General features: G+C 42.8%; 1 protein-coding gene across 1 annotated transcript in view; it reads right to left on the bottom strand.

Annotated features, from left to right (window-relative positions):
• The window catches only part of LOC112069948 (voltage-gated inwardly rectifying potassium channel KCNH7-like), a gene marked incomplete at its 3' end in the record, with an annotated part of 60711 nt that overhangs the window by 9210 nt on the left and 25763 nt on the right, over nt 1-25738 (bottom strand). The window contains exons 3-5 of the mRNA XM_070438776.1: nt 23945-24100; nt 6948-7418; nt 3831-4045 (exon numbers count right to left, since the gene is read on the bottom strand). Coding sequence (XP_070294877.1) covers nt 3831-4045; nt 6948-7418; nt 23945-24100 — 842 coding nt within the window. The remainder of the gene's footprint in view (nt 1-3830; nt 4046-6947; nt 7419-23944; nt 24101-25738) is intronic.

Here is a 25738-nt window from a genome sequence, read left to right as displayed (position 1 = left end):
ATTAATTTCTTCCAAAATTAAGGAGAAGCAAGAGAGACGAGAGAGAGAGATAGCTATATTTGGTTGTATTTTTTTTAAACGTTCACTTTCACTTAGCTAGCAAATGCAGCTAGCTAGTTTAGCCTACTCAAACACCCGGCTCAAACAGAGAGGGATGCTATGTTAGCTAGCTGGCTATAGCTATCCAACACTGGAACTCTTCCAAGTCAAGGTAAGCTTTGGTTTTATTAATGTATTGCCACCGGGGCCCGCCAGTGTAACTGGTAAAATGCTTTCTGACTGTACATTGTACTGCATGATTGTAGCGAGTTTACTAACGTGTTAGTTCTAGTTGACTATGATGTGACAACAATGTAGGCTGTGTGTAGAGGTAAGCAGTCATGATATGAAGGTTTGGCTTGGAAAGTTTTTTTGCCTGGTCACAGACAGCTGATGTGTTGTGCACTGAAGTCCACAAGCGAAGGGAAAAGGTGAGAGGGGGAGAGAGCATAGATAGTTGCGAGAAGGAATTATAAACTCAGCAAAAAAAGAAACGGCCCTTTTTCAGGACCCTGTCTTTCAAAGATAATTCGTAGAAATCCAAATAACTTCACAGATCTTCATTGTAAAGGGTTTTAACACTGTTTCCCATGCTTGTTCAATGAACCATCAACAATTAATGAACATGCACCCGTGGAATGATCGTTAAGACACTAACAGCTTACAGACGGTAGGCAATTAAGGTCACAGTTATGAAAACTTAGGACACCAAAGAGACCTTTCTACTGACTCTGAAAAACATAAAAAGAAAGATGCCCAGGGTCCCTGCTCATCTGCGTGAACGTGCCTTAGGCATGCTGCTAGGAGGCATGAGGACTGCAGATGTGGCCAGGGCAATAAATTGCAATGTCCGTACTGTGAGACGCCTAAGACAGCGCTACAGGGAGACAGGACGGACAGCTGATCGTCCTCGCAGTGGCAGAACACGTTTAACAACATCTGCACAGGATCGGTACATCCGAACATCACACCTGCGGGACAGGTACAGGATGGCAACAACAACTGCCCGAGTTACACCAGGAAAGCACAATCCCTCCATCAGTGCTCAGACTGTCCGCAATAGGCTGAGAGAGGCTGTACTGAGGGCTTATAGGCCTGTTGTAAGGCAGGTCCTCACCAGACATCACCGGCAACAACATCGCCTATGGGCACAAACCCACCGTCGCTGGACCAGACAGGACTGGCAAAAAGTTCTCTTCACTGACGAGTCGCAATTTTGTCTCACCAGGGCTGATGGTCGGATTTGCGTTTATCGTCGAAGGAATGAGCGTTACACCGAGGCCTGTACTCTGGAGCGGGATCGATTTGGAGGTGGAGGGTCCGTCATGGTCTGGGGCGGTGTGTCACAGCATCATCGGACTGAGCTTGTTGTCATTGCAGGCAATCTCAACACTGTGCGTTACAGGGAAGACATCCTCCTCCCTCATGTGGTACCCTTCCTGCAGGCTCATCCTGACATGAACCTCCAGCATGACAATACCACCAGCCATACTGCTCGTTCTGTGTGTGATTTCCTGCAAGACAGGAATGTCAGTGTTCTGTCATGGCCAGTGAAGAGCCCAGATCTCAATCCCATTGAGCACATCTGGGACCTGTTGGATCGGAGTGTGAGGGCTAGGGTCATTCTCCCCAGAAATGTCCGGGAACTTACAGGTGCCTTGGTGGAAGAGTGGGGTAACATCTCACAGCAAGAACTGGCAAATCTGGTGCAGTCCATGAGGAGGAGATGCACTGCAGTACTTAATGCAGCTGGTGGCCACACCAGATACTGACTGTTCTTTTTGATTTTGACCCCCCCTTTGTTCAGGGACACATTATTAAATTTCTGTTAGTCACATGTCTGTGGAACTTGTTCAGTTTATGGCTCAGTTGTTAAATCTTGTTATGTTCATACAAATATTTACACATGTTAAGTTTGCTGAAAATAAACGCAGTTGACAGTGAGAAGAGATTTCTTTTTTTGCTGAGTTTATATACAACAAGCAAAAATCATGATGTTTTTATGTGGCTGCTACGAAAGTGAACTGTTTGCGTGTGATCAGGTGTGTATTCATTCCACCGATTCTGTTGAAAAACGTCTCATAAACGGAACAAAATGGGGATAAACGTACCTGAATTTGTCCAACAGAAACTCTCATTTGCATTTGCTGGACTAATGACTACACCCTAGATTAGCTAGCTGTAGGCAAGAGTGTGCAAGGCGGTATTGAATGTGTCACTGTCTGTCACCTTGATTACTCAAAATTCTCTCGGCCTATGCACCTACGTTGTGAACTTGAGTTCATCGGCTAGGTTGTAGCAACCTCATGATGGGTACAGTATCATGTAGTAGCCTAACCCAATCGATGTTACATTGAACTGGGTGAATGGAATATGAATGACAGTCATCCAATATGCTGTAATAGAAATAAGGCCATGCTCATTAAAAAAAGAATCATCCTCCCCCATCTTAAACGGTACCAACCGCCACTGGTATACACATTATCAGTAGAACAGCAACATCCTTGTCTGTTCTGAACAAAGTGGCCCTGACAGATCTTAAAGGTCAACCAGCTCTGCCATAGCGACACACAGACGCATGCACACACAGACAGGCAAGCACGCAGGCAGGAGTACACACGGGCATCCTGGTTTCCCTCCTCCTCCCCCATAGGGACCGACACAAGGAGGCGTTGGTGTACTGCGCACACACACTCTCCACGGGGAGGACAGACAGACAGGCAGACAGGATGGTGAGGATGACCTCTAACCTGTGTGTAACTAGAGAGTGTATCCCTGAGCCCTGGTAGAGAATCTGTCCTGATCCCCCCCCCCCCCTACGGGTGATATACACCTTCACCGGTTTACTTATTAAAACAAGCCTCTGAGTTTCAGCCTAGTGGTAATATCGTTGGACCAGTAACCGAAAGCTAACAAGGTAAAAATCTGTCATTCTGCCCTGAGCAAGGCGTTACCCCACTGTTTCCCGGGCGCCGTGGATGCTGATTAAGGCAGCCCCCCGCACCGCTCTGATTCAGGGGTTGGTTTAATGCGGAAGACACTTCATTTGAAGGCATTCAGTTGTACAACTGACTAGGTATCCCCCCTTTCCCTTTCAATGAATTAGGTAACGTCAGACAGTAACAACAGACAGCGTGTACAGACACTGTGTTCTGACCTGGTGGTGTTCCGTGTGTGTTTTGTGTGTGTGTGTGGGGTAGGGGATAATTACCGCTCTCTAATGTATAACATTGGGGCAGATGACTATTCATGTGATTATTCAATGAGGTAATAGTACATCCAGCTACAGCACAACTATACATCTGTAACTGTCTGTACAGACAAAACACACAGAAAAGACATGTCCCCTGTACGGAACAGATTCTATAGAATGGATTTCTACTCCAACATTATACTTGATTGAGTGAAGCTCCAACATCTTTTTATTTATTTTATTTCCACTTTATTTAACCAGGTAGGCAAGTTGAGACACGTTCTCATTTACAACTGCGACCTGGCCAAGATAAAGCAAAGCAGTTCGACACATACAAAACACAGAGTTAGACATGGAAGTAAAACAAACATACAGTCAATAATACAGTAGAAAAATAAGTCTATATACAATGTGAGAAAATGAGGTGAGATAAGGGAGGAAAGGTAAAAAAAAAGTAAATACAATATAGCAAGTAAAACACTGGAATGGTAGATTTGCAGTGGAAGAATGTGCAAAGTAGAGATATAAATAATGGGGTGCAAAGGAGCAAAATAAATAACTACAGTAGGGGGGCACAGGGCCTTTCATGACCTCTTACCTGTGTGACCTTATCGGTGACGTTGTGTGTTCGGTCCTTGACCTTTGGGGCTATGATGGTTTTCTCGGAGGACGAAGGGGAGGGGCACTTCTTGTCATTGTTGGCCTCTGAGAAGTTGAGCGTGATGAGGGGGATCTTGTTGATGGTGCTGTATCTGTTGAGGTGGGAGTCAGACGTGGAGCCCAGAAGACTGGATTTGATCTGGTTGAAGGGTCCTGGAGGAGAATTTAATGGAGAGAGAGGTTTGGAAATGGCTAGCGCTGTGATGCTAGGCTAGAGCGGCGATGCTATACTAGGCTAGCGCAGTGATGCTAGGCTATGCTAGCACGTGTGGCCTGGTACAGCTTGACGGTTTGACGGTATGCTAATGGGTAAAAGGAGACCAAGTGTGGTTCATGTGGTAGGTGTGTCAATAGGCTGCCGTGTCTATTTGTTATGTGTGGGAGCGTGAGTATGGAACTGTTTTTTTCTCTTGAGTGAACTCAATTGCTGTCACAAGACAAGTGAACAACCACAGGACAACAGTGGAAATACAACTGTCAAACAGATCCACTCTGCTTGATCATGTTGCCGTCCATTCAACAGCTGTAGAAATGACAAACTTGGTGTAATGAGCAATTTTTGTGAAATATTGATGTCCACAAACAAAGGAAATGTATACTTATATCTCTGTCATGAGGTTTTGACTCAATGATACCATATGGATATGGCTTTCATGATTCATACATCCACAAATACTCTGCGTTACTATGCGAAAATACAGTACAACACTGCCATACAACCTCACCACGTTGAACAACACTCACACTGTCACACGCATATCTACTGTAGGCAATATGGAAAAGAGAGGGAACGTGTCAACTGTTGATTCAAAAGGAGAAGATGGAGGGATGACTCATTATGCCTTTCTCACAAACGAGTGTTGAGAAAACAGTGAGTGATACTTTCACACACAATAGACATGCGCAGCTGGAATACGTAGTGATACTTACACATACAAAAGACATGCGCAGCTTGAATACATGCTACAGCAGCATTGTACATTACAGTATGTGTGCATTACAGACATATAGGAAAAGCTCAAGCCATACCCCCAGTCATCCAGGACCGAGACGCTAGCGAATCAGGAGAGAGAGAGAGAGGGAGGGAGGTAGAGAGCAGCGTAAAGAGGAAGTGACCTCAGAGAGAGGGGCGGGGTCAAAGGTCAGGATAATTCTGCAGGCACTTCCTGAGTGTCATGTTACATTTATTTGAGCAACATCAGAGTGATTTTTTTTTAGTAGAGGTAAAGAAATCTGGCCACTATGTTATGGTAATTAAAAATATCCCGGAAATCGGAGACATAAGGTCTAAAGTTAAGAATACAAACAATAGCTGATAACATTATCAGATGCTCCTCCAAATCTTTCCATATTCAATGGAGTAGGTATCAGTGGAGGCTGGTGGGAGGGGCTATAGGAGGACGGGCTCATTGTAAATGGAATATTGGAACAATATCAAATACATCAAAGCTATGGAAACCACATGTCTGACTCCATTTCATTAATTCCATTCCAGCCATTACAATGAGCCCGTCCGTCTACAACTCCTCCCAACAGCCTCCTCTGGTAGGTATTGATCCGGAATGCACTTTTAGGCTAGTAAAGAGATTGATTTCAGAGGAAAGTACAGTCATTTAATTCATTTCTGGAGGTTAAAAGGCTCTCAGACATTTGATAACATTACAGTGACGTAGAATTCAGTGGAGGCTGCTGAAGGGAGGACGGCTCATAATAATGGCTAGAACGGCGGAAATTGAATGGTATCAAACACATGGTTTCACTAATTCCACTCCAGCCATTACAACGAGCCCGTCCTCCTCAATTAAGGTGCCACCAATCTCCTGTGGTAGAATTACTTACAGTATCATTACATTTTTGATCTATAATAGTAGTATTCCATAACCAGTAAAGTAGTCATGGATCGGAATACTTTTTTTGGTAAAGCGGAGACAAAATGGAGGACATTGTTCAAGAAAACAGACAAACCATCACTCTATTCCCTTTGACTGTACTGGCACAGGTCAAAGGAAATAGCCCATCAGTTGTCTTTGGTAAAAGGAACTATTGGCAGCAGGCGAAGACAACTATTATTATGATTCATTGATTATTATAGATTTCCTGTTCTATGGAAATGAGAGGCAAGATTTGTTTTCATTCAGGCGCGCGGCAGGTCAAAAGTCAGCCTGATTTTCCCGAACTATCAGAAGGGATCTGCAAGCTTGCAGGGCACTCACAGGTCACTTCTTACTACAGCATGAATAATGCTACTACTATGCCGTGCAAGCCTCTCTGGCATTCTCAGAGGAATTCACAAATGTATCAATCCAGCACTAGCATTCATCACAGGCTTATGTTGTTGTTGAGTTGAGAAATCCATGCAGCAAGCAGTTCAAGCCATATATTCTATATCCGTGCTATGTTCAAGGAGCGTGTGGTTGTTACCTTTGATATTACGACCATTGTCTGCGATTGCATAGTGTTGAGCGAGAGAGAGGGGGATGGGAGGAAGGCGGAGGAGTGAGAGGAGATTCCAGATCTGTACGTAGCTAGCCAGTGATGGAAGACGACCCACATAAAAGCCCTATCGCCGTCGCACCATTCATTATCATGAAGTAGACGTATTACAGTGTCAACCGCAGGGGCCCTTTGAATGAGAAATGCAGATTCAATGGTGTAGGGAGGGATAGAAATATTAGCTGGGTACAGAGACAGGGAGAGTCTGGGGCTGTACTGTACCCCCCATGTTGACTGTGGGTGGAAAGGTGATCTGTGATTCAGGAGTCAGGATAGATGTGGTAATTCAGGAGTCAGGATAGATGTGGTAATTCAAGAGTCAGGATAGATGTGGCGCTGCCTGATGACTAAGAGTAGGTACAGTTGAGGTGGGGGACTACCCCCATTCACTGATCCAAGGTCAGATTTGATTTGTACCACATGATAACAATGGTTGGGATTGGGACCAAATCTACTGCGTAAGAACAGCAAGGCTAAATTGATTTAATATAGCATAACATCTCAGGGTGAGGCGGATGGATGGAAGCATTTCCGACCATGGAGGTTGTGTTGACTTACATACCTTCACTTGCGTGTCGGTCCCTGAAGGCCATCTTGGAGTTGGAGCCAAAACCCTCCATGTCCTGAGCGGAGGAGGCCCTCCGGATACTACACACACTCTCCCTGGACACGGTGGGGGTCTGGCCTGAGATGGAGGGGGCCAGAGTGCCCACAGTCTGAGGCTGGGCCTGGGGAACCGCTTGGGGAACCAGCCTGTTCCAGACTGGCCCCTTGGGGGATGAGTGGTCCAGGGGTCCCGACACAGGGGTGGAGCAGTGGCTGGGACCGATGAGGGCTCTCGTGTCGTTGGTGTAGGAGGGGCTGCAGCTCTCCCGGGTGGGCAGTGACCGGAAGTCGCGGGTGGCCACCGACTCTTCGCTGCGGCGGGGCGAGTCGATCATGACGACGTCAGGGTCCTCCTGAGGGAGGGACTGCTTACTGATGCCCAGGAGGTGTAAGGCTGGGAGCCGGAAACAAAAGAATCTACCTTTCCCTGGAGAGAGAAAAAAGAGAGGGAGAGTTAGAGAGAGTACAATTGTTCAACAGCAATGCTTGGAATATTTTCAACAATAAGAGAAATAGTTTTTGCAAAACTCTGCCCTTTTCAGAGTGGTTCATCATGACTTCATTCATTGTGGAGGAATTCTTAATTTGATCGTGACTTGGTAGAAACAAGTAAGGGAAGATGGCGCACTGGATAGATGCTCTGTAGCTCATGCTAATCCTTGGAGTGAAAACCTTACCCTCAGTTTCCGGCTCACTCCCCAGATATCAAGCAGTGAGTGCCAATATTGTTCAAAAGGAGCTAGCCAACAGTTATTTCAAAAAGAGCAGCAAGATCAAAACAAATGCCTCTCATCCCAACGGCCTAGCTTCCATCTTCAGCTTCCTTCAATTATTCAGACATTTGATGAAATAAAGTAACCACCATTAATATATTAGAGTCCCCTAAAATATCAAATTACAACAGGTTTCCTATGATTGATTAAAACCCTTGGAGAGAGGAGAAAGAGATCATCTTTGTCCAAATGATGTTACCAATGAATCTGTCAATGCATTATGAGGGCGACTTTAAACCTTGTGGTTATAGTTCCGTTTCTAGGAAGTCTGAAGTGGAGGCATCTTGTATTCAAGGACTTTGGGGGCCTTGTCAGAAGATCTCATTTCAAATGTATAACATGTTCCGGGTGACCTAACAAACACACTGGTATACAGTGGCTATACACACAAACATGCACAGGTGCACGCACGTACACATGAACACACACATACACGCACGCTCTTGTTTGAAACTACAATCCCAGTCAGAACTATGAGGCATGCGTGTTTTCTCCTCCTAGTCTGTAGAAACATGCCATCATTAGTCTGTGCACACAGTTAACATGTTACAGTACATGTGTCGTATGTGAACACGACACCGCACCATGGCAACAGAACATACATTGATGATGCCAGATCGTTCCAGCTAAGGGCCAATTGAGTTTCCTGAAGCATTCTTTCCTGGAACAAAAATCATGTGTTATTCCCAGTGGGCTACGTCTTCTCAGCCTCATCCAGGCACCATTACAGAAGCTTACCTAACACTGAGTAATGGAAAAGGGGAAAAAGGACAACCTATATACTGCTGGAGACATTGACGTCTTTATTTCTGTAATTAAAACAGTACATTTGAAGTAAAAACGGAAAACATAAGTGAAGAATTTCATAAAATAACACAATTTCCAAAAGTCATTTTCTTGTTGCAGTATTACTTTATTCTATACATCTAAAAGCTAATAAAAAAACAAGCATAAACTTATGAAAAAAAAACACTCTCCACTCCATATCCCTCTGGATTTTTGTGCTTCAGGGAGCTAACGTGCCTGCTACATCACATTACACATGCCTTTGTCTTGTTCCAGGTTGAACTGTTAAAGGCAGTGTGGGGAATAGCAGAGAGATGATTGACAATGTTCATCAATGTTCTTCTGCTGTGCTCATAGCTTGTTTTTCTTTCGTTGACACTCATGACGAGGAATAGGAAACCAATTTTAGACGCTGTCACGTGTACACTTACTTTGAAGGTGTTAATGCATCAGTGCATCAGTGGGAATGCATCAGGTTCTTGGTATTTTAATTTGTCAATGATTTAATTGTATCCGTCCCTATCATCTAAATGAATGAAGAAGTGCATAATCAATATATTAATGGAAATATAGGAAAGGCAACACGTCTACCTCACCATAAGCATATCACCTTATGCCCCTCTCCACACACACGGCAGGGTAGCCTAGTGGTTAGAGTGTAGGACTACTAACTGAAAGGTTGCAAGTTCGAATCCCTGAGCTGACAAGGTAAACCCTAGACCCACTTGCCCCTGAGCAAGGCAGTTAACCCACTGTTCCTAGGCCGTCATTGAAAATAAGAATTTGTTCTTAACTGACTTGCCTAGTTAAATAAACACACAGAAAACATAAATTGCTTTTAAGCAATCAATTTCTTAATTGTATAGCAAATTAAGCATGCCGTCTGACAATATCCTATTGCATTTGCGGTAAAAATAAATGACATTGGCCTGTTACTATTTTTAAAAGGTGACATTAGCGCTGAGTGGAACTCATGCAACGCCGAGTTCCAATGTAGCCCTTTCCTGCAGTCAAATGGCCCTTTAGTGGCCTCATGGGTGAAATGTTATTCATATTTTTCATAATTTCATAAATTCTAAACTTTTTTTTTTTTTTTACTTGTCAAAAATCTGGTGTTCCTATGTCAAACAGTTTTATTATATTTCAGTCTTCTGTGATGTGTAATATTGGGATGCAAACTCAAAATGTAATACATTTCAACTCTATATGTGACATGGTACAGGTGCAAGAAAGCAAAGGTAACTGAACTAAATGACTATCGCCCCGTAGTACTCATTTCTGTCATCATGAAGTGCTTTGAGAGACTAGTCAAGGATCATATCACCTCTACCTTACCTGACACCCTAGACCCACTTCAATTGGCTTACCGCCCCAATAGATCCACAGACGATGCAATCGCCATCGCACTGCACACTGCCCTAACCCATCTGGACAAGAGGAATACCTATGTAAGAATGCTGTTCATTGACTATAGCTCAGCATTCAACACCATAGTACCCTCCAAGCTCATCATTAAGCTTGAGGGCCTGGGTCTGAACCCCGCCCTGTGTAACTGGGTCATGGACTTCCTGATGGACCGCCCCCAGGTGGTGAAGGTAGGAAACAACACCTCCACTTCGCTGATCCTCAATACTGTGGCCCCACAAGGGTGCGTGCTCAGCCCCCTTCTGTACTCCCTGTTCACCCATGACTGTTTGGCCATGCACACCTCCAAACCAATCGTCAAGTTTGCAGACTACACAACAGTAGTAGGCCTGATTACCAAGAATGACGAGACAGCCTACAGGGAGGAGGTGAGGGCCCTGGGAGTGTGGTGCCAGGAAAATAACATCTCACTCAACGTCAACAAAACAAAGGAGCTGATCGTGGACTTCAGGAAACAGCTGAGGGTGCACCCCCCTATCCACTTCGACAGGACCGCAGTGGAGAAGGTGGTAAGCTTCAAGTTCTTTGGCGTACACATCACTGACAGACAGTGTGGTGAAGAAGGCGCAACAGCTGAAGAAATTTGTCTTGGCACCTAAAACCCTCACAAACTTTTGCAGATGCACAATTGAGAACATCCTGTCGGGCTGTATCACCGCCTGGTACGGCAACTGCACCGCCCGCAACCGCAGGGCTCTCCAGAGGGTGGTGCTGTCTGCCCAACGCATCACCGGGGGCAAACTACCTGCCCTCCAAGACACCTACAGCACCCAATGTCACGGGAAGGCTAAAAAGATCATCAAGGACCACAACCACCCGAGCCACTGCCTGTTCACCTTGCTATTATCCAGATGGCGAGGTCAGTACAGGTGCATCGAAGCTGGGACCGAGAGACTGACAAACAGCTTCTATCTTAAGGCCATCAGACTGTTAAATAGCCATCACTAGCACATTAGAGGTTGCTGCCCTACATACATAGACTTGAAATCACTGGCCACTTTAATAATAATGGAACACTACTCACTTTAATAGCATTTAAATATTTAGCTTTACTCATCTCATATGTATTTACTGTAAGTTGTTCTATTCTACTGTATCTTAGTCTATGCCACTCTGACATTGCTCGTCCAAATATTTATATATTCTTAATTCCATTCCTTTACTTAGATTTGTGTGAATTGTGTGTATTGTTGTGAAATTGTTAGATATTACTTGTTAGATATTACTGCACTGATGGAGCTAGAAACACAAGCATTTCGCTACACCCGCAATAACATCTGCTTAACACGTGTATGTGACCAAGAAAATTTGTTTTGATTTGAAGCCCATAACCATGTGTGTGAGGTGTATACTTTTGTTTCAAATTAGATTTGTTTAATACCAACAAGAAACACTCTGTGTGACCCTGATTTAGCCCACTGCAGTAAAAGTACACACAGGGAGCATGGCACTCTCTCTTCAAACACACACAGATAACACTGCACAGCAGCCAGTGCATGCACAAACACCATCCCTCGTTGCTATGATACCAGACAGTAGTAATATTTGCATTGCATATTAAATGGAACTCGGATCCCCCAGTCCTGAAGTGAAATGGTGACTTTATAATGAAATAATAATTTGGATGAAGTAAAGAGAGAGAGGGATATCTAGAGATATGGTTCCAATCCTCACTGAGGCAGAATAGAAAGCATAACAAAAATATAAAAAATATTCTCCCTCAAGCTGTGATTCTGCTGAAGATGGATGGTTTAAAGTGAATATGCAGTCGTGCAGTTTAGGTGCTTAGTGCACTCATTCTGATTTCCACACAGTCTCTCCTTTTGGAGGATGTACACTGCCCCTTGGATTTCAGACCACTAGATTTCTTCACATTTTATTGTGTTACAAAGTGGGATTAAAATGGATTATATTCTTGGCCAACAATCTACACAAAATACTCTGTAATGTCAATGTTTTATAGAGTAATACAAATAAATAAAATATAGTCATTGCATAAGTACTCAGCTCCCTGAGTCCATACATGTTAGAAACACCTTTGGCAGTGATTACAGCTGTGAGTCTTATTTGGTAAGTCTCTAAGAGCTTTACACACCTGGATTGTGCAATATTTGCCTATTATTCTTTTCAAAATTCTTCAAGCTCTGTCAAGATATTGAGGATCCTGGCTAGACAGCTATTTTTATAAGTCTTGCCATACTATTTCAAGCAGATTTAAGTCAAAACTGTAACTTGGCCACTTGGGAACATTCACTGTCTTATTGGTAAGCAACTCCAGTGTAGATTTGGACTTGTGTTGTAGGTTATTGTCCTGCTGAAAGATGCTTAGCCCTATCCATTTCTTTTTATCCTGAAAAACTCCCCAGTATTTGCCGATGTCAAGCATACCCATACCATGATGCTTCCACCACCATGCTTGAAAATTAGGAGGGAGTTACTCCGTGATGTGTTGTCGTGAACGTGAAAGTGTATTCCTTTGCCATGTTTTATTACTTTAGTGGCTTGTTGCATACAAGATGCATGTTTTGGAATATTTTACTTTTGTATATTTGTGTTCTTCTTTTCACTCTGTCATTTAAGTCATTATTGTGGAGTCACTACAATGTTGATCCATCCTCAGTTTTCTCCCATCACAGCCATTGAACTCTGTATCTGTTTTAAAATCGCCAATGGCCTCATGGTAACATCCCTGAGCAGTTTCATTCCTGTCTTGCAGCTCAGTCTTGAAATGCAATACTTGACTGAGGGGTCTTTAGAGATAATGTATGTACAGTATGTGGGACAGAGGAAGGGTTAGTCATTTCAAAATCATGTCAACACTTATTATTTCACACAGAGTGAGTCCATGTAACTTTTAATGTAATTTATTAAGCCAAATTTTACTCCTGAACTAATTTAGGCTTGCCTTACAAAAGGGGCTGAATACTTATGCGTCGATAATATTTTATATTTTGTTTCCACTGAGCGAAAGGGTAGAGCTGCTGCTTTCAAGGAGCGGGACTCTTAACCCGGACGCTTATAAGAAATCCCGCTATGCCCCCAGACAAACCATCAAACAGGTAAAGCGTCCATACAGGACTAAGATTGAATCCTACTACACCGGCTACGACGCTTGTCAGACTACAAAGGGAAGCACAGCCGCGAGCTGCCCAGTGACACAAGCCTACTAGACGAGCTAAATGCGCTTCGAAGCAAGAAACACAGAAGCATGCATGAGAGCACCAGCTGTTCCCGGCGACTGTGTGATCACGCTCTCTGCAGCCGATGTGAGTAAAACCTTTAAACAGGTTAACATTCACAAGGCCGCAGGGCCAGGTGGATTACCAGGATGTGTACTCTGAGCATGCGCTGACCAACTGGCAAGTGTCTTCACTGACATTTTCAACCTGTCCCTGACCGAGTCTGTTTCAAGCAGACCACCATAGTCCCTGTGACCAAGAACACCAAGGTAACCTGCCTAAATTACTATCGACCCGTACCACTCACCTCATCTCTATTGCACTCCACACTGCCCTTTCCCACCTGGAAAAAAGGAACACCTACGTGAGAATGCTATTCATTGACTACAGCTCAGTGTTCAACACCATAGAGCCCTATAAGCTCATCACTAAGCTAAGGACCCTGGGACTGAACACCTCCCTCTGCAACTGGATCCTGGACTTCCTGATGGGCCGCCCCCAGATGGTGAGGGTAGGTAACAACACATTTGTGACATCTGCTGATGTAAAAAGGACTTTATAAATACATTTGATTGAACACCATCATTAAGTTTGCCGACGACATAACAGTGGTAGGCCTGATCACTGACAACGATGAGACAGCCTATAGAGAGGAGGTGAGAGACCTGGCAGTGTGGTGCCAGAACAACAACCTCTCCCTCAACGTGACCAAGACAAAGGAGATGATCGTGGACTACAAGAAAAAGAGGGCCGAGCACGCCCACATTCCTATTCTCATCGACGGGGCTGTAGTGGAGCAAGTTGAGAGCTTCAAGTTCCTTGGTGTCCACATCACCAACAAACTATCATGGTCCAAACACACCAAGACAGTCGTGTAGAGGGCAAGACATCGCCTATTCCCCCTCAGGAGACTGTAAAGATTTGGCATGGGTCCTCAGATGCACCATCGAGAGCATCCTGACTGTTTGCATCACTGCCTGGTATGGCAACTGCTCAGCATCCGACCGCAAGACGCTACAGAGGGTAATGCACACGGCCCAGTACATCACTGGGGCCAAGCTTCCTGCCATCCAGGCCCTCTATAACAGGCGGTGTCAGAGGAAGGCCCTAAAAATTGCCAAAGGCTCCAGCCACCCTAGTCATAGACTGTTCTCTCTGCTACCGCACGGCAAGCGGTACTAGAGCGCCAAGTCTAGGTCAAAAAAGCATCTTAACACCTTCTACCCCCAAGCCATAAGACTCCTGAACAGCTAATCAAATGGCTACACAGACTATTTGCATTGACCCCCCCCCATTTTTACGCTGCTGCTACCCTCTGTTTATTATTTATGTATAGTCACTTTACCTCTACCTACATGTACATATTACCTCAATTACCTCTGTATATAGCCTCGTTACTGTTATTTTATTGTTGCTCTTTTATATATATTTTTTAAATCATTTGTTTTTGTCTTTTTGCCTCCATTTATTTAGTAAATACTTTCTTAATACTTATTTTTCTTAAAACTGCATTGTTGGTTAAGGGCTTGTTTCACTGTAAGGTCTACACACCTGTTGTATTCGGCACATGTGACAAATAACATTTTATTCAATTTTTGGTTCATTTAAAAAATATATATATACAATTTCTTCCACTTTGACATTACAGAGTATTTTGTGTGTATTGTTGAAGAAAAATGAAAATGAAATCAATTTTAATCCCACTTTGTAACACAAAACAATTTGAAGAAATCCAAGGTGTCTGAATACTTTTGCTAATAGCCAGGTCCCTTTTCTCCCACTAATCACCAATCACACCTGTTCAGCAGGCTCACAGTGCAATAACAATGTTGTTACTATCAACACCAGTCTACTGTTATTTATCAATTATGGCTGGTACACTCTTAGAAATATGCTAATGGTGGGTGTTGTTTTGAGTTCTTTGCTCTACACGGAGTAAAATTCACATAACTAATCACACTCAACTCTGGTTATTAACATTCATTATTTCACACCATTGAGTGTTAAGTTAATTTAACTCCTGAATCAACACTATGAATGTTACACTGAAAAATCTACACTTGGTAAAACTGGCCAATTTGCTGTACCATACAATACACTGCTGGTTCACTCACACTCCCTTCTATTCTCCTGCTCTCGGCTCAGTAAAATCACAGAAAATACTCATTTGAAAGACAAAAGTCATGGAAAAGATATCAACTATGTCAGTACTGTACATGTAAAATGATTAAGGGAATACCAGATACGTGCACAAATATTCCCATTTTTGGTACAGTTCAAAACATTCTCAGACCTATCTTTTTAAACCTATAAGATTACTCAAACTCCTGATGTTAAAGTGTAAACGCTGAGGAAAACACTCATGCGCAGAAATAAAGAAACATATATTACAATGAAAAAGCTTATTCAGATTCAGACGTTTTTTTTTATGTAGAAACCTTCTTGCACTTCAAATAATCATCAAATAACTCTTCCTTCCAAAAATGGTTCTTAGTGTGAAAAAGGTTCTTGGTAGAACCCTTTGCCTTACAAAGAACCCTCATCTTCCAAGAAGGGTTCTTCAGGTGAAAACGGTTATTAGAACTGTTAGTAGAACTGCTCCCGAGTGGCGCAGCGGTCTAAGGCACTGCATCTCAGTCCAAGAGGTGTCACTACAGTCCCTGGTTTGAATCCAGGCTGAATCACATCCGGCCGTGATTAGGAGCGCCATAGGGCGGCGGCAATTGGCCCCGGGTTTGGCCGGGGTAGGCCGTCATTGTGGAGCGTTGCCTTTTTAACGTCCAAAAGCGGAAGACGTGCCACAGGCTCCCTTTCCATTGCATCTGTTTTTTTACGACCCCACAGAGGGTGATGCAATGCAGAATTTTGTATTGGACCAGGTCTAATTGTGGTCTTTAATTATGCAGGGACCGCTATGAGTCATGACCATCATCTATCTGCTAACAGAGGAACAGGAACAATTCCTCTGGAAGAATGAGGAAAAAATGATGTCCTGAAATGTACAAGGGCTAAATGTTCCAACCTAAATCGCCAAAGTGTGAAACGATCATTTCCCTGTACCAGTTTAAAAGAGGCTTTGAGAGAAGGAGAGAGCCAAGGTAGTTGAGCAGAGCAAGACTCCAACTTGTAAATTAATCAGTCTGACAGCAGAATTCACACTGCCAGGCTGTTTAGAAATTCGGATAGGCCTGAATCGTTTTTTATTCATGCCCCATTCAATTATGGGACCGCCCGCCCCACACTTTCGGCAGAGGAGCTTTTGAGGAACTGGGAGTCAGACCCTTATAAGCATAGCCGCTATAAAAAAAAAAATCGACAAAATTATATTTCTCCTGTCTGAACCAACATACAGTTGAAGTCGGAAGTTTACATACACCTTAGCCAAATACATTTAAACACAGTTTTTCACAATTCTTGACATTTAATCCAAGTAAAATTCCCTGTCTTAGGTCAGTTAGGATCACCACTTTATTTTAAGAATGTGAAATGTCAGAATAATAGTTGAGAGAATGATTTATTTCAGCTTTTATTTCTTTCATCACATTCCCAGTGGGTCAGAAGTTTACATACACTCAATTAGTATTTGGTAGCATTGCCTTTAAATTGTTTAACTTTGGTCAAATGTTTCAGGTAGACTTCCACAAGCTTCCCACAATAAGTTGGGTGAATTTTGTCCCATTCCTCCTGACAGAGCTGGTATAACTGAGTCAGGTTTGTAGGCCTCCTTGCTCGCACACGCTTTTTCAGTTCTGACCACAAATTTTCTATAGTTTTGAGGTCAGGGCTTTGTGATGGCCATTCCAATACCTTGACTTTGTTGTCCTTAAGCCATTTTGCCACAACTTTGGAAGTATGCTTGGGGTCATTGTCCATTTGGAAGACCCATTTGCGACCAAGCTTTAACTTCCTGACTGATGTCTTGAGATGTTGCTTCAATATATCCACATAATTTCCCTGCCTCATAATGCCATCTATTTTGTGAAGTGCACCAGTCCCTCCTGCAGCAAAGCACCCCCACAACATGATGCTGCCTCCCCTGTGCTTCACGGTTGGGATGGTGTTCTTCGGCTTGCAAGCCTTTTTCCTCCAAACATAACGATGGTCATTATGGCCAAACAGTTCAATTCTTGTTTCATCAGACTAGAAGACATTTCTCCAAAAAGTACAATCTTTGTCCCCATGTGCAGTTGCAAACCGTAGTCTGTCTTTTTTTATGGAGGTACACCTCCAATTGACTCAAATAATGTCAATTAGCCTATCAGAAGCTTCTAAAGCCATGACATAATTTTCTGGAAATTTCCAAGCTGTTTAAAGGCACAGTCAACTTAGTGTATGTAAACTTTTGACCCACTGGAAATATGATACAGTGAATTATAAGAGAAATAGTCTGTCTGTAAACAATTGTTGGAAAAATTACTTCTGTCATGGACAAAGTAGATATCCTAACCGACTTGCCCAAACTATAGTTTGTTAACAAGACATTTGTGGAGTGATTAAAAAATTAATTTTAATAACTGCAACCTAAGTGTATGTAAACTTCCGACTTCAACTGTATATAAAATAAATCAAAATACTAGAGAGAATAACATAGCTACAGAGGATCAACAGCATCTAAAAAATAGCTGGGGATTACGTTTTATCACAAGCACTTACAGCTGGGAAGGCTGAAATTTGGTCCGCACGCACGCCAAATAAAGAACAGCTTGTTGTGTTGTGACCATAGATATAATCCTTTGAAGGATTTTGGAACCTCTAATCCTGGCACTTGACTGTTAAACTCATGAGTACACAAGATTTGGCTGCCAGACCTGACTTGAATGGGAACCGCCATCTATGGATTATATTTTTATGATTGGTTGCGGCTGTCAGTTTGCCTTTTGCAAATTTCAAAATACAAACACGAGAAAAAAACGCAAGCCTACCATTTCCAAATCAAATGCCTACTGCTGAAAAGAGAAGACTAATCTGAAGCTAACAAAAAACATTTTCAACAACTTTTAAGCGATTCTGAGCAAACAGCCCTGTAAGTAGCTTAACTGAGATATTGGTACGAGCACATGGGCCATCACAGATGAGTAGCCAATGCTTAATCTTCATCATTGGACGAGTCAGTGTTACTGGAAAGTTTATTTTGTAGCCTATACTATAAATATATACACGATACAGTACCTTTGGAAAGTATTCAGACCCCTTGACTTTTTCCAAATGTTGTTACATTACAGCCTTATTCTAAAATGGATTAAACAAAAAAAGTCCTCAGAAATCTACACACAATACCCCATAATGACAAAGCAAAAACTGGTTTTTAGAAATTTTAGCGAATGTATTAAATATAAAAAACGGAAACCTTTACATAAGCATTCAAACCCTTTTCTATGAGACTCAAAATTGAGCTCAGGTGAATCCTCTTTCCATTGATCAACCTTGAGATGTTGCTACAACTTGATGGGAGTGCACCTGTGGTAAATTCAATTGATTGGACATTATTTGGAAAGGCACACACCTGTCTATATAAGGTCCCACAGTTGACAGTGCATGTCAGAGCAAAAACCAAGCCATGAGGTCTAAGAAATTGTTCGTAGAGCTCCAAGACATCATTGTGTCCAGGCACAGATCTGGGGAAGGGTACCAAAAAATTGCAGTATTGAAGGTCCCCAAGAACACAGTGGCCTCCATCATTCTTAAATGGAAGAAGTTTGGAACCACCAAGACTCTTCCTAGAGCTGGCCTCCAAACTGAGCAATCGGGGGAGAAGGGCCTTGGTCAGGTTGACCAAGAACCCGATGGTCACTCTGACAGAGCTTTAGAGTTCCTCTGTGGAGATGATATAACCTTCGATAAGGACAACCATCTCTGCAGCACTCCACCAATTAGGCCTTTACGGTAGAGTGGCCAGATGGAAGCCACTCCTCAGTAAAAGGCTCATGACAGCTCGCTTGGAGTTTGCCAAAAGGCACCTAAAGACTCTCATACCATGAGAAACACGATTCTCTGGTCTGATGAAACCAAGATTGAACGCTTTGGCCTGAATGACAAGCTTTACATATGGAGGAAACCTGGCACCATCCCTACGGTGAAGAATGGTGGTGGTGGCAGCATCATGCTGTGAGAATGTTTTTCAGCAGCAGGGACTGGGAGACTAGTCAGGATCGAGGCAAAGATGAACAGAGCAAAGTACAGAGAGAGCCTTAATGCTCCAGAGTGCTCAGGACCTCAGACTTGGACAAAGTTTCACCTTCCAACAGGACAATGACCATAAGCACACAACCAAGACAACGCAGGAGTGGCTTCGGGACAAGTCTCTGAATGTCCTTGAGTGGCCCAGCCTGAGCCCGGAATTGAACCCAATCTAACATCTCTGGAGAGACCAAGAAATATCTGGGTAGCAACGCTCCCCATCCAACCTGACAGAGCTCGAGAGGATCTGCAGAGAAGAATGGGAGAAACTCCCCAAATACAGGTGTGCCAAGCTTGTAGCATCATACCCAAGAAGACTTGAGGCTGTTATCACTGCCAAAGGTGCTTCAACATAGTACTGAGTAAAGGGTCTGAATACTTATGTAAATGTGATATTTCAGTTTTTTATTTTTAATAAATTAGCATTAATTTGTTTTTAGAATAAGGCTGTAACCTTACAAAATGTGGAAAAAGTCAAGGTGTCTGAATACTTTCCGAAGGCACTGTATATCGGACAAGTGACTGGGAAGATTTGAACTTATTGGACATTTGATATATTTAGAGAGAGAGAGAGAGAGAGAGAGAGAGAGAGAGAGAGAGAGAGAGAGAGAGAGAGAGAGAGAGAGAGAGAGAGAGAGAGAGAGAGAGAGAGAGAGAGAGAGAGAGAGAGAGAGAGAGAGAGAGAGAGAGAGAGAGAGAGAGAGAGAGAGAGAGAGAGAATTCTTTATACTTGTCAGATAGGCTACTGCATCTGCTAAACAGATATAGGCATACAGTAGAAGGCTAATTCGTTCTGTTTTATTATAAAGATAAGCATTATATTGTTTGATTATAAGAGTAATTTTGGTAAGTCTAAAATATTCTTCCTAACCTCACGTTCAACCTTCGGAGTCAGTTGCAGAGCCGGTAGGCACTGCCTTCATATCTTAGGCCTGCAGTATTAAGCTAATAGCCACACCACACCAAACCTTCACAAATGTTTCTAAACTTTATTAGGGTAATATCAAAAGTACAGTAAGTCGGGCCATCGTTTATAGGGATAATACGAGCAGGATATTATATCGCGGGAAGCACATCATACAGGAACTTCATTTGGCCAAAGAAAATGGCTCAACGGAATGAACCAAAAACTTTATGAACTGGTTTCAACCAGAAAAGTTGTTGTACAGGCTATATTGCAGCATTTACAAAAAAACTTAGTGCCTACCGTAACCAACAAATGAAAGCAATAGACCAATGATATTTATTTAAAAAAAGGCTTATTTATAGCCTATCATAAACTAAATACGGGGCACACATTTAAAAAGACAGATCGAACTTAATTTAGCCAATGAAAATGTCTCAACAGAATGAAACAAAACACATTTTGCATATTTAAAGAACTGGTTAAGATGAATAGATAGGCCTACAATAATGACAATGATGTAAAATAATAATAATGATAAACAAATAATTATAAATATGAAAAAATAAGTAAAGTTCCAAAATTGCATCCTACCTGAATAGTGACGTGTGTGAGAAAGAAAGTATTCTGCTAATATCTTCTATCATGTAAATTATGTAGAATTGCATAAAATGCGTTTATAAAACGCTGATAAAACAAATTCCCCATGTGTGGAAATCCTAAAAAAGTGTCTGCTCAACTGAATGCCACTACGCAAAACCGAAAGTAGATACACGCAAGCGCAAACACACACACACACACACACACACACACATCTGGGAATGACAGAAAACAAAGGCCAAGTGTCTTTCATACAAACCTCACCGGACATTTGATTTTGTCAATCTACACCAGGCGCGATCACGACACGCAGGTTAAAATATCAAAACCAACTATGAACCGACTATATTCAATTGGCGCCATGTCAAAACCTTTAGCTAGTTGCTATTGCTAGCTAATTTGTCATGGGAGATGAACATTAGGTTGTTATTTTACCTGACAAGCACATGGTCTTCTAATTAGCTGGTTCTTTGAAGAGTTTTGACCCAGAGACATAAAGAATCGTGTGTTTCTCAACTCCAACGATTAATCCATAGATAAAAAGGGAAAGGTAGTTAGTTAGTCTATTCATCTCTCCGTGTTTGTCTTTCGAGCACCCACGTGGGTTTGTATCTTCCTAATATCCAATGAGGAACGGACTTGCAGCACGCAGAGCATCTCAAATAGATCCAAGTTGTTTTTTAGCGCTTGGCTACGCAGACGCTCGTTTACGAGGTGTGGGTGAAATGATGAATAACCTGCATGTGCACATTTATTTTGCAATGCTCACGTGCACAACGTAGCCGGTGTGGTTTGCGTGTAACAGTATTACACATGCCAAGATATCCCCACAACCAAAGGGAATTCCCCATGTCATAACATTGCCAACACTTTTTATTTTTATTTGTATTTATTTAACCTTTATTTAACTAAGCAAGTCAGTTAAGAACAAATTCTTGTTTACAATGACGGCCTACCAAAATGCAAAAGGCCGCCTGCGGGACGCGGGCTGGGATAAAAAAAGTTTTTATATACAGTTGAAGTCGGAAGTTTACATTTACAAATTTCTTGTTAACAAACTATAGTTATGGCATGTCGGTTAGGACATCTACTTTGTGCATGAAACAAGTAATTTTTCCAACAATTGTTTACAGACAGATTATTTCACTTATAATTCACTGTATCACAATTCCAGTGGATCAGAAGTTTACATACACTAAGTGCCTTTAAACAGCTTGGAAAATTCCAGAAAATGATGTTTTGGCTTTAGAAGCTTCTGATAGGCTAATTGACATCATATGAGTCAATTGGAGGTGTACCTGTGGATGTATTTTAAGGCCTACCTTCAAACCCAGTGCCTCTTTGCTTGACATCATGGGGAAATCAAAAGAAGTCAGCCAAGCGAAATCAGCCAAAAAATTGTAGACCTCCACAAGTCTGGTTCATTATTGGGAGCTATTTCCAAACGCCCGAAGGTACCACGTTCATCTGTACAAACAATAGTACGCAAGTATAAACATCATGGGACCACACAGCCGTCATACCGCTCAGGAAGGAGACGCGTTCTGTCTCCTAGAGATGAACGCACTTTGGTGCGAAAAGTGCAAATCAATCCCACCACAAAGATCGTACTTTTTGGAGAAATGTCCTCTGGTCTGATGAAACAAAAATAGAACTGTTTGGCCATAATGGCTATCGTTATGTTTAGAAGAAAAAGGGGGAGGCTTTCAAGCCAAAGAACACCATACCAACCGTGAAGCACGGGGGTGGCTGCATCATGTTGTGGGGGTGCTTTGCTGCAGGAGGGACTGGTGCACTTCACAAAATAGATGGCATCATGAGGTAGGAAATTTATTTAGACAACATCTCAAGACATCAGTCAGGAAGATAAAGCTTGGTCGCAAATGGGTCTTCCAAATGGACAATGACCCCAAGCATACTTCCAAAGTTGTGGCAAAATGGCTTAAGGACAACAAAGTCAAGGTATTGGAGTGGGCATCACAAAGCCCTGACCTCAATCCCATAGAAAATTTGTGGGCAGAACTGAAAAAGCGTGTGCGAGCAAGGAGGCCTACAAACCTGACTCAGTTACACCAGCTCTGTCAGGAGGAATGGGCCAAAATCATCAAAGTTCACCCCGACTTCAACTGTATATATAGGACAAAACACACATCACGACAAGAGAGACAACACAACACTACATAAAGAGAGACCTAAGACAACAACACAGCATGGTCGCAACACAACATGACAACAACATGGTAGCAACACAACATGGCAGCAGAACAACATGGTAGCAGCACACAACATGGTACAAACATTATTGGGCACAGACAACAGCACAAAGGGCAAGAAGGTAGAGATAACAATACATCACGCAAAGCAGCCACAACTGTCAGTAAGAGTGTCCATGATTGAGTGTTTGAATGAAGAAATTTAGATAAAACTGTCCAGTTTGAGAGTTTGTTGCAGCTCGTTCCAGTCGCTAGCTGCAGCGAACTGAAAAAACAAGAGACCCAGGGATGTCTGTGCTTTGGGGACTTTTAACAGAATGTGACTGGCAGAACGGGTGTTGTATGTGGAGAATGAGGGCTGCAGTAGATATCTCAGATAGGGGGGAGTGAGGCCTAAGAGGGTTTTATAAATAAGCATCAACCAGTGGGTCTTGCGACAGGTAAACAGAGATGACCAGTTTACAGAAGAATATAGAGTGCAGTGATGTGTCCTGTAAGGAGCATTGGTGGGAATCTCATGGCCAAATGGTAAAGAACATCTAGCTGCTCGAGAGCACCCTTACGTCTCCGTAATCTAGCATGGGTAGGATGGTCATCTGAATCAGGGTTAGTTTTCACAATGTCTTTCAGCATACTCGCGTACCGGCTTCAGCACCTTGGCTTTAAAATGGCCAAGGGGAAACTGTCTGAAGCTGTACTCATTAACGGAACTTGAAAGACAAAAGTTCCATTCCATTGTTTAGTTCTACTGAGGATATAATATTGTGCTACTACTGTACAGCCACTACACTGTGTGTAGAGTGACAGCGACATTCAGTCCCTTTTCTGTAAAGTTTCATTTGAATGTAGGGTTTTAGCCGACTGAGCTAAAGCCTGGGCGTTGATAGGTTACTCACTTGGTTCAGCTTTGGCAGGAGACGTGTGGTTGAGTCCCTCCAGAGAGTCACTGCTGTCCTCCTCCAGGATGTAGTCAAAGTTGAGGATGAACATCATGACCATGCCCTCCTCGTTCTTCACTGGGATGATGTGGGTGTTACACAGGAAGTCAGAGCCTACGGGACAGGAAACAGGAAAAAGAGACACAGGTTTCACACTAGAGTTGATGCTCATTGACATTTAGGTATCTTTGCCCAAGTAGGATGGTTTGGATAAAGGAAGGTGGGGAGAACTGTTTCTGCTGTATGATCTTCGCAAATATTTCTACACATCTTTTGAAAAATGTCCTCATTTGGGAAACATTGTTTTTTTCCAAACTCAAGGTATTTAGTAAGAAGCCCTATACGAATTCAATCCATTATTATCAGCAGTATGCCGAGGCTGGTAAAACATTCTTACTGTTAACATTGTACTATCCTAAGAGATTCTCATTGTCAAATGCATTCAGTCCTCCGCCCTAATTCTTAGTCCCTTCCTGTGGATAAGCGATAACTAAAACCCCCAAAATGGATTGCGTTAATACCAATTATGGTTCACTGCAATCAGCCTAATCCCTGTCTCATTAATGACATTCAAGTCATCGACGGGACTAAAATAAACGAGACGACGTCACCCCTTAAAGTGTAATTAACATGTGTTAATGTTCCACATTCATCACAAGGCAGCATCACCCCCAGAGTTAGCGGTGGTTTGTGATCGAAGCCCAGTGGGCAGGGTATGGCCGGCGCATCCCGTATGAAAAAGGAGAACGATGCACTTCAAACACTCTGGGTTATATTGAGATTGAAATAGCGGACAACAACACTAAAATAGTCCCATAGGTGTATTTCAAGCACACTGAAAACCCTGAATGTGCATTGCAAATGATAAGCCATGCGGGACTTGTACGCTTGCATTGGTCACTGTGTCAAAATGAATGAGGGACACTGAGAGATGAGAGTGAAGACAAATAGATGATGTTTAACGTATCCTCTGCCTACAATGGAGGTGAATCTCCGTCATTACTGTGATGGCCTCTGTCACAGGCTTATGTTTTATATATAGATCACATGGCATCTCTTCTCTTAAAGTGCTTCTCTCTCAAGCGCATGCAGATCAAAGTCCTGCTGTCACCGCCAGCCTATTAATAGCTCAGCATGGTCCCACGAGACAACCAGCCCTGCCAGTTTTACACCATGAACAACACACATTACCACCAGGAAACACACACATTTACATTTCAGCAGACACTCAGAGCGACTTACAGTAGTGAGTGCATACGTTTTAATACTCTTTACGTACTGGTCCCCCATGGGAATCGAACCCAAGCGCCATGCTCTACCAACTGAGCTACAAAACAAACACACACACAACACCAACAAACACGCACTTATAACACACACACACACACCACACCACACACACACACACACACACACACACACAACACACACACACACACACACACACAAACACACACACACACACACACACACACACACACACACACACAACACACACACCACACACTGAGGTATACACACAGGTTTACATTGACAGAGACTGAAGAGCGCTGTGCAGAGTGGAGGTGTGGGGGTAGCTAGAAGGATAGGGTAAAGGGTTGTAGGCTATAGTAGTAGTAGGGGGTTGCTGTTGTGGTGGTGGATTAGCAATTTATTTAACTGTGAAATTCAACTGTTTGGCGAAGAATTCAGTCTCTAAGAACCCAGCTCTTAAGTCTTGGATTTTGCTCTGTATCTTTCTAATATTGTAGG

This window comes from Salvelinus sp. IW2-2015, unplaced genomic scaffold (assembly GCF_002910315.2).
Source record: "Salvelinus sp. IW2-2015 unplaced genomic scaffold, ASM291031v2 Un_scaffold1167, whole genome shotgun sequence".
NCBI classification, from domain to species: domain Eukaryota; kingdom Metazoa; phylum Chordata; class Actinopteri; order Salmoniformes; family Salmonidae; genus Salvelinus; species Salvelinus sp. IW2-2015.
The sequence above is the reverse complement of the archived record's forward strand: the minus strand, read 5'-3'. Positions and strand labels throughout refer to the sequence as shown.